Source organism: Neolamprologus brichardi, chromosome 15 (assembly GCF_056152115.1).
Source record: "Neolamprologus brichardi isolate AB-2024 chromosome 15, ASM5615211v1, whole genome shotgun sequence".
Lineage (NCBI taxonomy): Eukaryota > Metazoa > Chordata > Actinopteri > Cichliformes > Cichlidae > Neolamprologus > Neolamprologus brichardi.
In genome coordinates this window covers 24,093,847-24,106,322 of record NC_142118.1, presented here as the reverse complement: position 1 = coordinate 24,106,322, position 12,476 = coordinate 24,093,847, and the positions used below count along the sequence as shown (strand labels likewise).

General features: G+C 42.3%; 1 protein-coding gene across 1 annotated transcript in view; it reads left to right on the top strand.

Annotated features, from left to right (window-relative positions):
• nmbr (neuromedin B receptor) overlaps positions 1 to 12,135 on the top strand; it is an 87,143-nt gene extending 75,008 nt beyond the window's left edge. The window contains exons 4-5 of the mRNA XM_006793576.3: positions 5,245 to 5,483; positions 9,072 to 12,135. Coding sequence (XP_006793639.2) covers positions 5,245 to 5,483; positions 9,072 to 9,231 — 399 coding nt within the window. The 3' untranslated portion in view covers positions 9,232 to 12,135. The remainder of the gene's footprint in view (positions 1 to 5,244; positions 5,484 to 9,071) is intronic.
• The last annotated feature ends 341 nt before the right edge of the window (positions 12,136 to 12,476 follow it).

The following is a 12,476-nucleotide window of genomic DNA, read 5'->3' as shown; positions in this document are numbered from 1 at the left end:
CAGGAAGCCAATGAAGGGAAGCCAAAACAGGAGAAATATGCTCTCTCTTTCTAGTCCCTGTCAGTACTCTTGCTGCAGCATTTTGGATTAGCTGAAGGCATTTCAGTGAGTTTTTTGGACATCCTGATAATAATGAATTGCAGTAGTCCAGCCTGGAAGTAATAAATGCATGAACTAGTTTTTCAGCGTCACTCTGAGACAGGATATTTCTAATTTTAGAGATGTTGCGCAAATGGAAGAACGCAGTCTTACATATTTGTTTAATATGTGCGTTAAAGGACATATCCTGGTCAAAAATGACTCCAAGGTTCCTCACAGTGTTACTGGAGGCCAAGGTAATGCCATCCAGAGTAAGAATCTGGTTAGATACCATATTTCTAAGCTTTTCAGCGCCGAGTACAATGACCTCAGTTTTATCTGAGTTAAGAAGCAGAAAGTTAGTGGCCATCCAAGTCTTTATGTCTTTAAGACATTACTGCAGTTTAACTAATTGGTGTGTGTTATCTGGCTTCATGGACAGATAGAGCTGAGTGTCATCTGCATAGCAGTGAAAATGTATGCTATGTCTTCTAATGATGCTGCCTAAGGGAAGCATGTATAATGTAAACAGAATTGGTCCTAGCACTGAACCCTGTGGAACTCCATAATTAACCTCAGTGTGTGAAGAGGACACTCCATTTACATGCACAAATTGGAGTCTATTAGATAGATATGATACAAACCACTGCAGTGCAATACCTGTAATACCTACAGCATGTTCTAATCGCTCTAACAGGATATTATGGTCAACAGTATCGAATGCTGCACTAAGGTCAAGAAGGACAAGCACAGAGATGAGTCCACTGTCAGAGGCCATAAGAAGATCATTTGTAACCTTCACTAAAGCTGTTTCTGTGCTGTGATGAGCTCTGAAACCTGACTGAAACTCTTCAAATAAACCATTCCTCTGCAGATGATCTGTTAGCTGTTTGACAACTACTCTTTCAAGGATTTTTGATATGAAAGGAAGGTTGGAGATTGGCCTATAATTAGCTAAGACTGCTGGGTCTAGAGATGGCTTTTTGAGTAAAGGTTTAACTGCAGCCACCTTGAAGGCCTGTGGTACAAAGCCGATTATTAGAGATAGGTTGATCATATATAAGATCGAAGAATTAATCAATGGCAGGACTTCTTTGAGCAGTTTTGTAGGAATGGGGTCTAAAAGACACGTTGATGGTTTGGAGGAAGTAATTATTGAAGTTAACTCAGAAAGATCGATTGGAGAAAAAGAGTCTAACTTAACATCAATGGTACTAAGAGTAGCTGTAGATAATATTACATCTGTGGGATGATTATTGGTAATTTTTTCTCTAATGATAAAAATTTTATTTGTGAAGAAGTTCATGAAGTCATCACTAGTTAACGTTAAAGGGATGGTTGGCTCAAAAGAGCTCTGATTTTTGTCAGCCTGGCTACAGTGCTGAAGAGAAACCTGGGGTTGTTCTTATTTTCTTCAATCAGTGATGAGTAGTAAGCTGTTCTGGCTTTGCGGAGGGCTTTCTTATAAAGCAACAAACTATTTCTCCAGGCTAAATGATGATCCTCTAAATTTGTGACACGCCATTTCCTCTCCAGATTACGAGTCATCTGCTTTAGGGTACGTGTTTGAGAATTTAAACCACGGGGTCAGGTACTTCTGATTAGAGACCTTAGTTTTCACTGGAGCTACAGTATCCAGAGTCGTACGTAGTGAGGAGGTGAAATTATTAACAAGATAATCGACCTCTGTTGGGGTAGCGTTCAGATAGCTGCTCTGCTCTGTGTTGGTACAGGGCATTGACGATGATAACAGTGGCTGGATTAAATTCTTAAACTTAGTTACAGCGCTTTCAGAAAGACATCTACTTTGATAAAGTCCACTCTCCACTGCTGCGTAATCAATTATTGTAAATGTAAATGTTATCAAGAAATGATCAGACAGGAGAGGGTTTTCAGGAAACACTGTTAAATGTTCAGTTTCTATGCCATATGTTAAAACAAGATCTAGAGTGTGATTGAAGTGGTGGGTGGGTTCTTTTACATTTTGAGAGAAACCAATTGAGTCTAACAACAGATTAAATGCCATGTTGAGGCTGTCATTTTTAGCATCAACATGGATGTTAAAATCACCCACAATAATTATTTTATCTGAGCTCAGAACTAAATTAGATATAAAGTCTGAGAAATCAGACAGAAACTCTGTGTAAGGCCCAGGTGGACGATAGATGATAACAAGTAAGACTGGTTTCTGAGTTTCACAGCTGGGGTGGACAATGTTAAGCATCAGGCTTTCAAATGAATTAAAAGTCTGTCTTGGTCTTTCATTAATTAATAGACTGGTGTGAAAAATTGCTGCCACACCGCCCCCTCGACCTGTGCTTCGAGATTTCTGGTAGTTAGAATGACTCGGGGGTGTTGATTCATTTAAACTAACATAATCATCCTGCTGCAACCAGGTTTCTGTAAGGCAGAGTAAATCAATTTGTTGATCAATTATTAAGTCATGTACTAACAGAGACTTGGAGGAGAGAGACCTAATATTTAATAATCCACATTTCACTGTTTTACTCTTTGGTTCAGATGTGGATACTGTATTGTTCTTTCTTTGTAAATGTTTAAGTTGTTTGTTGCTGGTTTTTAGTTTGTTTTTTGTCTTTTTGGAAGCAGACACAGTCTCTATGGAGATGGGTTTTTTGGGGGGGTAGCAGGAGGAGGGAAGCTGCAGAGAGGCGTGTAAGACTGCAACTCTGCTTCCTGGTCCCAACTCTGGATAGTCATATTTTGAGGGGTTTAATAAATTTGTCGATATTTCTAGAAATGAGAGCTGCTCCATCCAAAGTGGGATGGATGCCATCTCTCCTAACAAGACCAGGTTTCCTCCAGAAGGTTTGCCAATTATCTATGAAGCCCACATCATTTCTGGGACACCACTCAGACAGCCAGCAATTTAAGGAGAACATGCGGCTAAACATGTCACTCCTGGTCTGATTGGGGAGGGGACCAGAGAAAACTACAGAGTCCGACATTGTTTTGGCAAAGTTGCACACCGATTCAATATTGATTTTAGTGACCTCCGATTGGCGTAACCGGGTGTCATTACTGCCGACGTGAATTATGATTTTACTAAATTTACGTTTACCCTTAGCCAGCAGTTTTAAATTTCCTTCAATGTCGCCTGCTCTGGCCCCTGGAAGACAATTGACTATGGTTGCCGGTGTCTCTAGCTTCACATGTCTGAGAACAGAATCACCAATTACCAGAGTTTGACCCCCAGCGGGTGTGTCACCGAGTGGGGAAAAACGGTTAGACACATGAACGGGTTGGTGGTGTACCTGGGGCTTCTGTTTAGGACTACGCTTCCTCCTCACCGTTACCCAGCCGTCTTTCCCCAGCTGCTTGGGATCTGCCGGGGAACAGCTAGCGGGGCCTACGCTATCTTCGGCTGCACCAGCTACAGGGGCCTGGCTAGCTAAGGGTGAGAGGAGGGTGCAAAGCCGAGTCTCCAGTTCAGTAATCCTGGCCTCCAGAGCTGCAAATATGCTACATTTGTTACAGATATCATTACTGCTAAAGGAGGCCGAGGAGTAACTAAACATCTGACACAATGAGCAAGACAGCTGAATTATTTATTTATATAATTCAGCTGAGATTTAGGGAGTGAGAGCAACAGCTGCTCGGCTGCCTGGAGTGAACGAGGGGGGACATAGGACCGCAACACATCGGACAAATATACAGGCGCCAGACCATTTAAGGATTTAAAAAACAGTAAAAGGATTTTAAAAGCGATCCTAAATTAAATTGGAAGCAAGTGTAAGGAGATCTGGAGTAATATGCTCAAATGTTCTTTTACCAGTTAAAAACTGGTAAAAGACTGGTAAAAAAAACAAAATGACAAAGTCCCCTGGCCAACCCCTATTAAAGGGGAGTTGCAGTAATCCAAGCGTGAGGTTATAAAAGCAAAAGGTTTAAACAAAAACTTGAATGACTTACTTGGGAAACTGCCATTCTCGTTTAACTGTCACCTGGTTCCTGATTCTGAGTTTTTCATTGCAAAGCAATTTCCATGTAAAATGTATAAAAGTTACAAATTTCAGGAAGAATAAATAAAATGCATGCCCGGGATGGACTCCAACACGCCCGTTCTAATACGTTTGCAGCAGTGCTCAGACATATGCCCCCAAAACCATTGAATGTTCTTAAAAGGGACGACCAACAAAGCCTCGAGTATGTGTGGCTGTGGCCCTGCATACAGGCAGGAGCAGGCAGGAGTCACTTTAACAGAGAAAGACCTTTAGCCAAAATGAGCTTCTACGTTAGGGGCGTCCCCGGGGGCCAGGAGTGTCCGAAAAGGTCACTATGCCCCCTCAGCTGAATTCTACTGACACACTTTTAAAGCTATAATTAAAGGCTGTAATGGAAACAGTTAAACATTGAAAAGTTACTGGAGTAACAACATATCATAGTAGCTGAGTGTTTCTGCAGCAGTTACTGAGGAGGGCACTGCAGCTGATGGAGCTGGTGGAGCTGATGGGCAATCAAAGGCAGACTTTGGGAAGTTCCCTTCATTCATAATGGAACCAAAAACAGGTCATTAAACCGCTCCTGGCTTTAAATCTTTAAAGACCTCACTTGAAAATTGCAAAACATCTGGAAATGTGTGGAGGACACTGCACTCAGAGTCTGTGACAAAGACACACACCCCATCTTTGTTTCATACCAACATGTCTGTAATGATCTGAAACAAGAAAGTGAGACAAATATAGAAAAGACTAAGAAATCATGAAGGGAAAGTCCTTTATAAAGGACCGTGTCTGTGTTTTTAAATGCGCCTTTAAGGTTTTTGTATTCGTGGCATCTTAGTTTATAATCTGTGTTTATGTTGTGGATGTGTGCAAATGTAACTGTGCACATAAGAGACAGCGTGAATGTCCCCTCCTGCTTTTGTCCCCCTGTCAAAGTATCCCCTCCACATGCTCTCATTGTGACCCTGGCCAAACTATAAGAATCAGACAGTTCAACATGCAGACAGATCCTTTTCTTTTCCAAGTCACCTCCACAGCTCATGTCTCCTCTAATGAACCACAGAGAGGTCTGATCATGTGAGATCCAGTGAGTTCCATTTGAAGATGTAGTTTGGAAATCTTTCAGCTCTTTTTACTGAAAACTGTTTTGTGTTCAGTCCCTCCAGCTTGTGATGTCTCATCGCTTTAAATCCTTTTCTTCCAGATGGAGACGAGGAAGCGTCTGGCTAAGATCGTGCTGGTTTTTGTGGGCCTGTTTGCCCTGTGCTGGTTCCCAAACCACGTCCTCTACATGTACCGCTCCTTCCACTACCACCAGATGGATCTGTCACTGGCCCACCTCGTCATCACTCTTCTAGCCCGGGTCCTCAGCTTCTCCTCGTCCTGCGTCAACCCGTTCGCGCTCTACCTGCTCAGTGAGAGTTTCCGCAGACACTTCAACAGGTCAGAGTTATTCAGGTGCTTTTACCTGAGACGGTTATGTTACCTAACCAGATCCCTGCACTACCCTAGAGAATAGAGACAGATGACACTGTTCTCAAACATCTCACAAACAATAAGGTGGGCAAGTTCCACCTTTAATATTTCCAAAGTGTGCACACTGGTGTTTTCCTGCAGAGTGTTATTGTCATGATCCTGGGTCATTTTGGCCCAGCGTTTTGTGTTTTCTATTAGTGTGATTTTGGTTCTGTTCCTCCTGTTTAGTGTTATTCTGTTCTGCCATCTATTCCTGTGTTAAGTCCGCGTTTCCTAGTCTGTGTCTTTGCGTGTATGTGTGTGTTTCCTGTTTTATTGTGAAGGTCTGCGTCTTATGTGAGTGTTTTCAGTTTGCCTCCCTCGTCACGTTAATCACTCCCAGCTGTGTCCCCCACCTGTGTGTAATCTCCCTGTGTTCTCTGAGTGTTTTTAAGTCGTGTCTTCTGTCTTAGTCGTTGCTGGTTCGTCTGTGTTGTTTCCCCTCGGTCTCCCCGTATGTATTTCCCCGGACCTCCCTGCATCTCCGTTTCTGGTTTGTTTTGTTAGTTTTACCCAGTTTAGGTTTTCCTGTTTCACCTTCACCCACGCCATTGCTGTTTGTATTTTCTTTTGTTAAATAAACACTCATCTGCACCAGAGCTGCCGCATTTTGGGTCCTATCTCCAATTCCACACGTCTGCCACACCGGACGTGACAGTTATTCATAACGGCACTGCACAATTTGAATTAGTAAAATATTCAGCAGCACTTATTTGGATACACACAAAACTCCCAGAAAAGAAAAATAATAAATAATAATAATAAAAATAAACATATGGAAAAAGCTACATTTGAATACATTTCCCTTGCTTTATTTTTTTCAGTGTCTATAAAACACTAACATCTCACTCTGCTCTCAGCTGCAGGTTCAGCTGCTCCCACTGAAGATGTCAGTCAGTCATTCAGAAATATGTCAGTAATTTTCCCAAACAGCCTGTCAGTGCTCTACATTTATTTAAAATTCACTGGTGCCAGGATTGTGTGTTATTCAAGTTACAAATATCAGCTTCAAAAATCAAAATCATCAAGCAGAGGCAGATGCTTGATGTCAGCCAGCGAATGCAGGAGCTTCAGAGCTCGTCTCGGCTGTTCTGTGATATAAAACGCGCTTAATTACGTGGTTGTGTTTATTTTACGGCGACTGCTGAAGAAGAAATTAGATTGAACGTGTGAATGCTGCTGTTTGTCTTCACTATAGGTAGAAATGTTCACAGCATGCTGATTTACTGGACGCTGCTACAGCTAACTCTATTACTGCTCACATTAACTGCTGTCACCATAAAAAGGTGGAAAACAAGCAGAGGCTGAATGCTCCAGTGAGTCTTTACTACATTACTGATTGCATCAATTTAATGTGAATGTAGCTGATTTACAGACGGTGGAAGGATACGGATGGAAACGTCTTTGCGCGCCGAGGCCGCGCTTCGTCTGCGCTGCATGGCATTGGCAACGTGTTTCTGTTGTTTTGTGCTCCGAGTGTTTACACTGCATGAAGCTGCAGACACAGACTAATCAAAACTTTCTAGAGGGCGAACATTTATACAAGACTGAGCATTTAGATAAAAACCACACAGCGAGTATTTCATTCTTCAGTCTGAATGGATTCTTATAACTTGCTGAAAAATAATCACAGCCTCGCCATTTTCTAAAACTCCTCCTGAGTACCCAATAAACCTCCTGAAACTCATCATGTTTCTGCCTCCGCACGATGGAAACCCTAATTTAAACTCTTCACCGTAACCATGGCACAGCCCTCCCAAAAAGCGGGAAACCGTGACCCGGGGACGGGCTTTTCTCTCATTCAGCTCAGATTTGCAGCAGGTTGTGACACCTCAGAAGCAGCAGAGACGCTGCAGGAAAAGTAAAATGTGCCTTTGGGATGCAATTATAGCTATTTGCCTGTTTTGAAGAATGTAACAGGTGAACAATGTGATTGGTCCAAGTGTGAGGATTTACTTCAAGTACAGAAATGTTTCTTCACCTTTTGCACCCAGAGACAGAGAGCCAATTAACATGTGTGCCTGTTTCTGAGGATTATGACTTTTGGAAGAAAAATATCTCCAGCACATGGATGCATGCCAGTTCTTTTTAGTTTTTAATAGTTCTTTGGGAAGAGGCATTCATCTGTGGCTGACATGATGCAGATTTTCCATATAGGCTGTAATCAATGATTAATTATTGGCTAAAAAAAATCAGCATAGAACTAAATTCTTCATCAGCTACTGTTGAATGAGAATCTCTACAAAAGAGAAGTAGAGTAAGTAAAACTGTAGACAACCAAACTGCAGAGCTACGACTAAAAGCAGGAACAGCCGACAGCAGTCCTGTGGTCCTTGGGTTTGATGTATTTAAGGAGATTTGAATTCTTAGTTTCCTGTGTGAGTTCTGTGAAGGTTCTTCTGTTACAGAAATGTCAGAGTGCATTCCTGTTTTGATTACTCCTTATTATTATCGTAGAGCTTCTAGTTTTTGTGTTTTGCTTTATTTCTACTCGAGTGAAGAGTTTCTGTGTTTTCTGGTTTCTGCCTGGAGTTTATTGAGTTTAATGCCTTCACTGTGTTTCTTTTATGTTGGTGTTTAGTGGTTATTTTTTGGGTTGTTTCATCTCTGTCTTTGAATTGTTTTCTTTTACTCCCCCATCAACCCTCTGTGCATACATAGTCCAGTCTTTACTCCCGTGCTGAGTTTTTTGTTGTTGTTGTTGTTCTTTTGTACGTCTGACTCTAGATGCAGCTCCACATTTGTGCTAAAATCTGAAAGAAGAACTTAAACATAGTGAATGGTCTCACATGCTGCAGACAGATTAAATTACACTGTTGTATTTTTGACCACCAGTAGTGGTATCGAGCAGGCAGGATCGTGTGCGCACGGTTCCAGATATTTAGGCTGACGGCAGTGACACAACGACGTCCAGCAATGAGTCAGGGAAAGGCAGAAGAGAGCTTAGCAATCCTCTCCTCCACAGCAGGTTTAAATGTTAAAAAATTGTTGAAACATGGAAAAAGATAGATGTGCAACCATCGCTGTGAGTTCTTTTGCCAAGACAGTTACTGAGTAAAACTCTGTAGTCCCAGTGCTACAATCATCTTCTCTATCACAGAGCTATTAAGACCTTTCAGAGATAATAAAGCAAAAGCATAACTCTCTTTGTAGTGGAACAAAGAAGTGATAAGTTTGAAATGTCAGCTTATGAAAACAGAATTCAGTGACATGAGTCTAATAAATGGAAACCAGACCTGATTTCTTTTTGCCCTTTCAGCTACGAAACTACAATCCTGTAAAACTTTAACACGCTAATCTCACATGCTTTCAGCTTCAGCAGGCACACTGCATGTTCCCCACAAACCTCTCCTCATCTGTGAAATGGTAAAAGGGCTGGTGTTTATATCGGGATACAGAGGCTTACTGACCACTCAGAGGTTTACGCCTGCAAACTCCTAACGATAAAAATATCTGGTAAACAGGAATCCCGCCACTAACATCTGCACTGAGTTTTGCTTTCTTCTTCCTCCTCAGTCAGCTGCGATGTGGTCGAGGTCCTCGCCCTGAGCGCCAAGCCAGCTATCTGCACAGCACCTCCCACATCCGCCTCACCTCAATCAAGAAAAACACGCCCACTGCTGCCCTCGCTCCGGCGGCCAATGGAAACCCCAACAGACAGGAAGTGGCTCTGTGAAGCAGGACGCTAAGAGTCTGACATTTTCAGCTTCACCTCCTCCCGAGTGTGAAACGTTGGACTATCGTAGGAGAGGTTTTCTGTTGCGGAGCGGCGATGGATAGATGGGTGGAGGGAAGGACAGCGGACACAAGTCTTGTACAAGTCGAATGGCTGCAACAGTTGCTCCTTTCCCATCAGACTTATCGTCTACATCCTTACCTTGGCAACCAAACAGAAAGTGCCTCTTAGAAATACAAGACGAACACGGACAGTATTAAAACTAAGAACACTTTTTTCCAGGACGATTCTCCAGATTTATTAACCGTAACTGCATAAAAAATAAAGATGGATGGAATCAAATTTGTGAGAAAAGCCTCACAGACTTTAAAGCCGACAGCATGGCTGCAACGTTAGCATATCTGCAGCTATTGCTCGTTTTCTCCGTGCTTTGCTGCCGGGAGGCTCACCGTCAATGGACTCATCTAAAACGCCATTTTTGTGTGTTGATTTCACTGAGTGGGCTCGTTTGTCTGCTGCCCTCAGATAAAAGTGTCAGAACTCTCAGAGGAAAAATGTTCACGTCTTATCCAAGGATGTCTCGGAGAATGCTCGGAGGCTACTCAATGATGGGGTGTTGCCTGTCTTTTTCCGAACTCCTGCTAAAACCATTTGGAGATGAATGCACTTGAACCTGAATCTGTTTGGTAGCTCCTTGCTTTTGTGGCTCTGTTGCTTGCTGTATCCACCAGGTTTTAACAGCTAACAGTCTTAAAACATTTTTTGTGAAAAGTGCTTCTCTGGTGCCAGCTTTAGTTTTTCTGGATGTCACATTACTGGAAGCAGCCTTAAACTCTTTAACTTGCTGTGTGTGTTGAACTCATAAGGACCTCTGATGAGAACAGGGTCTGGCAGGGCTGCTCTCGTTAGCCCTCTGGTCCTTGAAAAATAACACAGGCGGTTTGAGTTGGAGGCCAGCAGGCATTTGTCCTCACCAAGGTCCTGCTTGTGTTTTCATGGAGCAAATCTCAAAGTGCTGCTGGGTGTTAGGAAAGTACCCAGTGTGGCCTATTTCTGCAGGCGGTAGCATCGCCAACCTGAGAAGCTCGAGCACAGAGTGTGATCCATAATCCTCTGCTGGAAAGCTGCGGGTCACTTTCTCTTGCTTCAAATTGAGTCGCTGGCCAAACTGAGGAAGCATCTTGGGTCTGATTGAAAATGACTGACAGGCACATAGCTTAAGCTGAGCCTGAAGTTGCACCTCTTGATTTACTCATGAGAAGAAAATGATCTTGTTGGAAGCAATGTGAGATCGCTAATTTACTTTAATGTATATTTGTACAGGAGAAATTCCCCTCACAGCCAACAAACAGCAGCTCTTGCTTTTCATTTTAAAATAAATGCTGCTGTTGCCATAGTTTTGGTGTTAAAAGGGGAACCTGAAACCGTCTGCTCACATCAGCAGAGTCTCTGTTTTACTCAGATTCCCTGATGTTTCTGTTTTTGAACTGCAGACTTTAATGTTGCTGTTGTTTGGCTGCCAATAAACTGCAGAGTCTTTTGAAAGGCAGCAAACTGTTCCTCCTGCTTTTCATGTCATCCGTCTCATTATCCTTCGAGCTTAAAGAGACTTTTGCTCTCCTGATAGGTTTGAAATGTCTTTTTCTGTGAGTGGTTTTACTTGTAGTGTAGTGGCACGATTCCAGGCTTTCATTTATATCGGCCTCCACAACTCTGAGAGAAGCAGAAGAAAAAAAAGATTTTTACTGAACTACCGACCCGACACACTTCAGCCCAACACTGGACTTTATTATTGGCTCAAATGTGATGGATACTTTGCAGTGCAATCTTAGATTGCAGATTTAAAGTGGATTATGATCAGGTGATCAGGTGACCTCCAGAGGTATTACAAATTTCACTGACATCAATATTTGGAGCTTTGGCTCACGAGAGTATTTGACAATGGAACCGGAGATGTAAGTGAAAAAAGGGAAAAGCAGATTGATTCCAATTTAAGAAGCTGTTAAAGCAATGTAGAAACAATAGGGCTTTAAACGTGGATTCAGGGTGTTCTGGAACATTAATAAGAGCTCAAATTAGGAAGTGCTTTGCTTCCAAACAAATATTATTTGGTGAATTGATTGTTAGCCTGCTTGTAGATAAATCCCATATGCAAAGCATTGCCCTGCTGTGCACTTCATTAAGACTCCTCGGGTTATGAAGTAAGAGTGACTAGTTTGAACTCCCTTTTCCTTCCATAATTACTAACTAATTGCATCACAAATTTTTATGGACCTGTGAAATAAAGAATTACACAGACTTATGCTCTTGAGGACAGAGTTGTGACACACTCATGCTCATTTTTGATCTCCTCAATGAATCCTGTTACCGACTGTTAACAATCAGGAGCAGCTCCTCACCCATCCATGGAACAAGATTACCATCATCACCCGACAATATCTTGCTCACCTGTAACTGAAGTCACCGCAGAATGAGATTTTGATAATTAGCCTTTCCTGGTGAATGCAAAACCTAACAGAGCTTTGTGCTTCTGCCTTAGCATGAACAACTGATGGAGAATCTGTGCCATATTTTCAAAGAGATGCTGTGACGTCCTGTTGACTGTGTTTTGGTGTCAGTTTTCTTCTCTTTTAAACTGAGTGTGTTTTCTTTGATGTTGTGCATGCTTCACCTTCCTGTGCTGGAAAGTCCTGTTTGAATGTCAGACACTCACGTAATAAATGCTTCTGCACAGGCACACACTCACACACCAATCTGCAGCATCATTGCATTTATTTTAGTAGAAATAAATGTTTTTTAAAGGCTTATTTAAAGTGGGGAGAGGACAGGTTACAGGGCAGCCTGGCTGCTGGTCGTCACCTCAGGCTCGTAGCTTTTAAATTAGACAATCAAATGTAAGAAGCTGAAATTACAGCGTGCAGGCAGCTGTCGACGGGCAGTGGGTGGATGGACAGCGGTTGGTTCGTCACATCTGTTGAACCTTATAGTTTGACCATGGCTCAGTTTCACAGAATAACCTTCATCAGAACTTTTATGGATTCAATCAGGCCGGTGATAAACCAGGCATGGCTCGAAAACTCTTAACTAGTGAAAATATAGTAGTCTGTGTGTGTGTTTTACATCACCATTAAAGGGCAACAGTGCAGATGGATACACACTTCAGTGGCATCTGCTTGAGTCTTTTGTCGGTTTAGTGGAATGAGCAGCATCTCTGAGCCGCTATCATGTTCATCCTGTCACTCTGT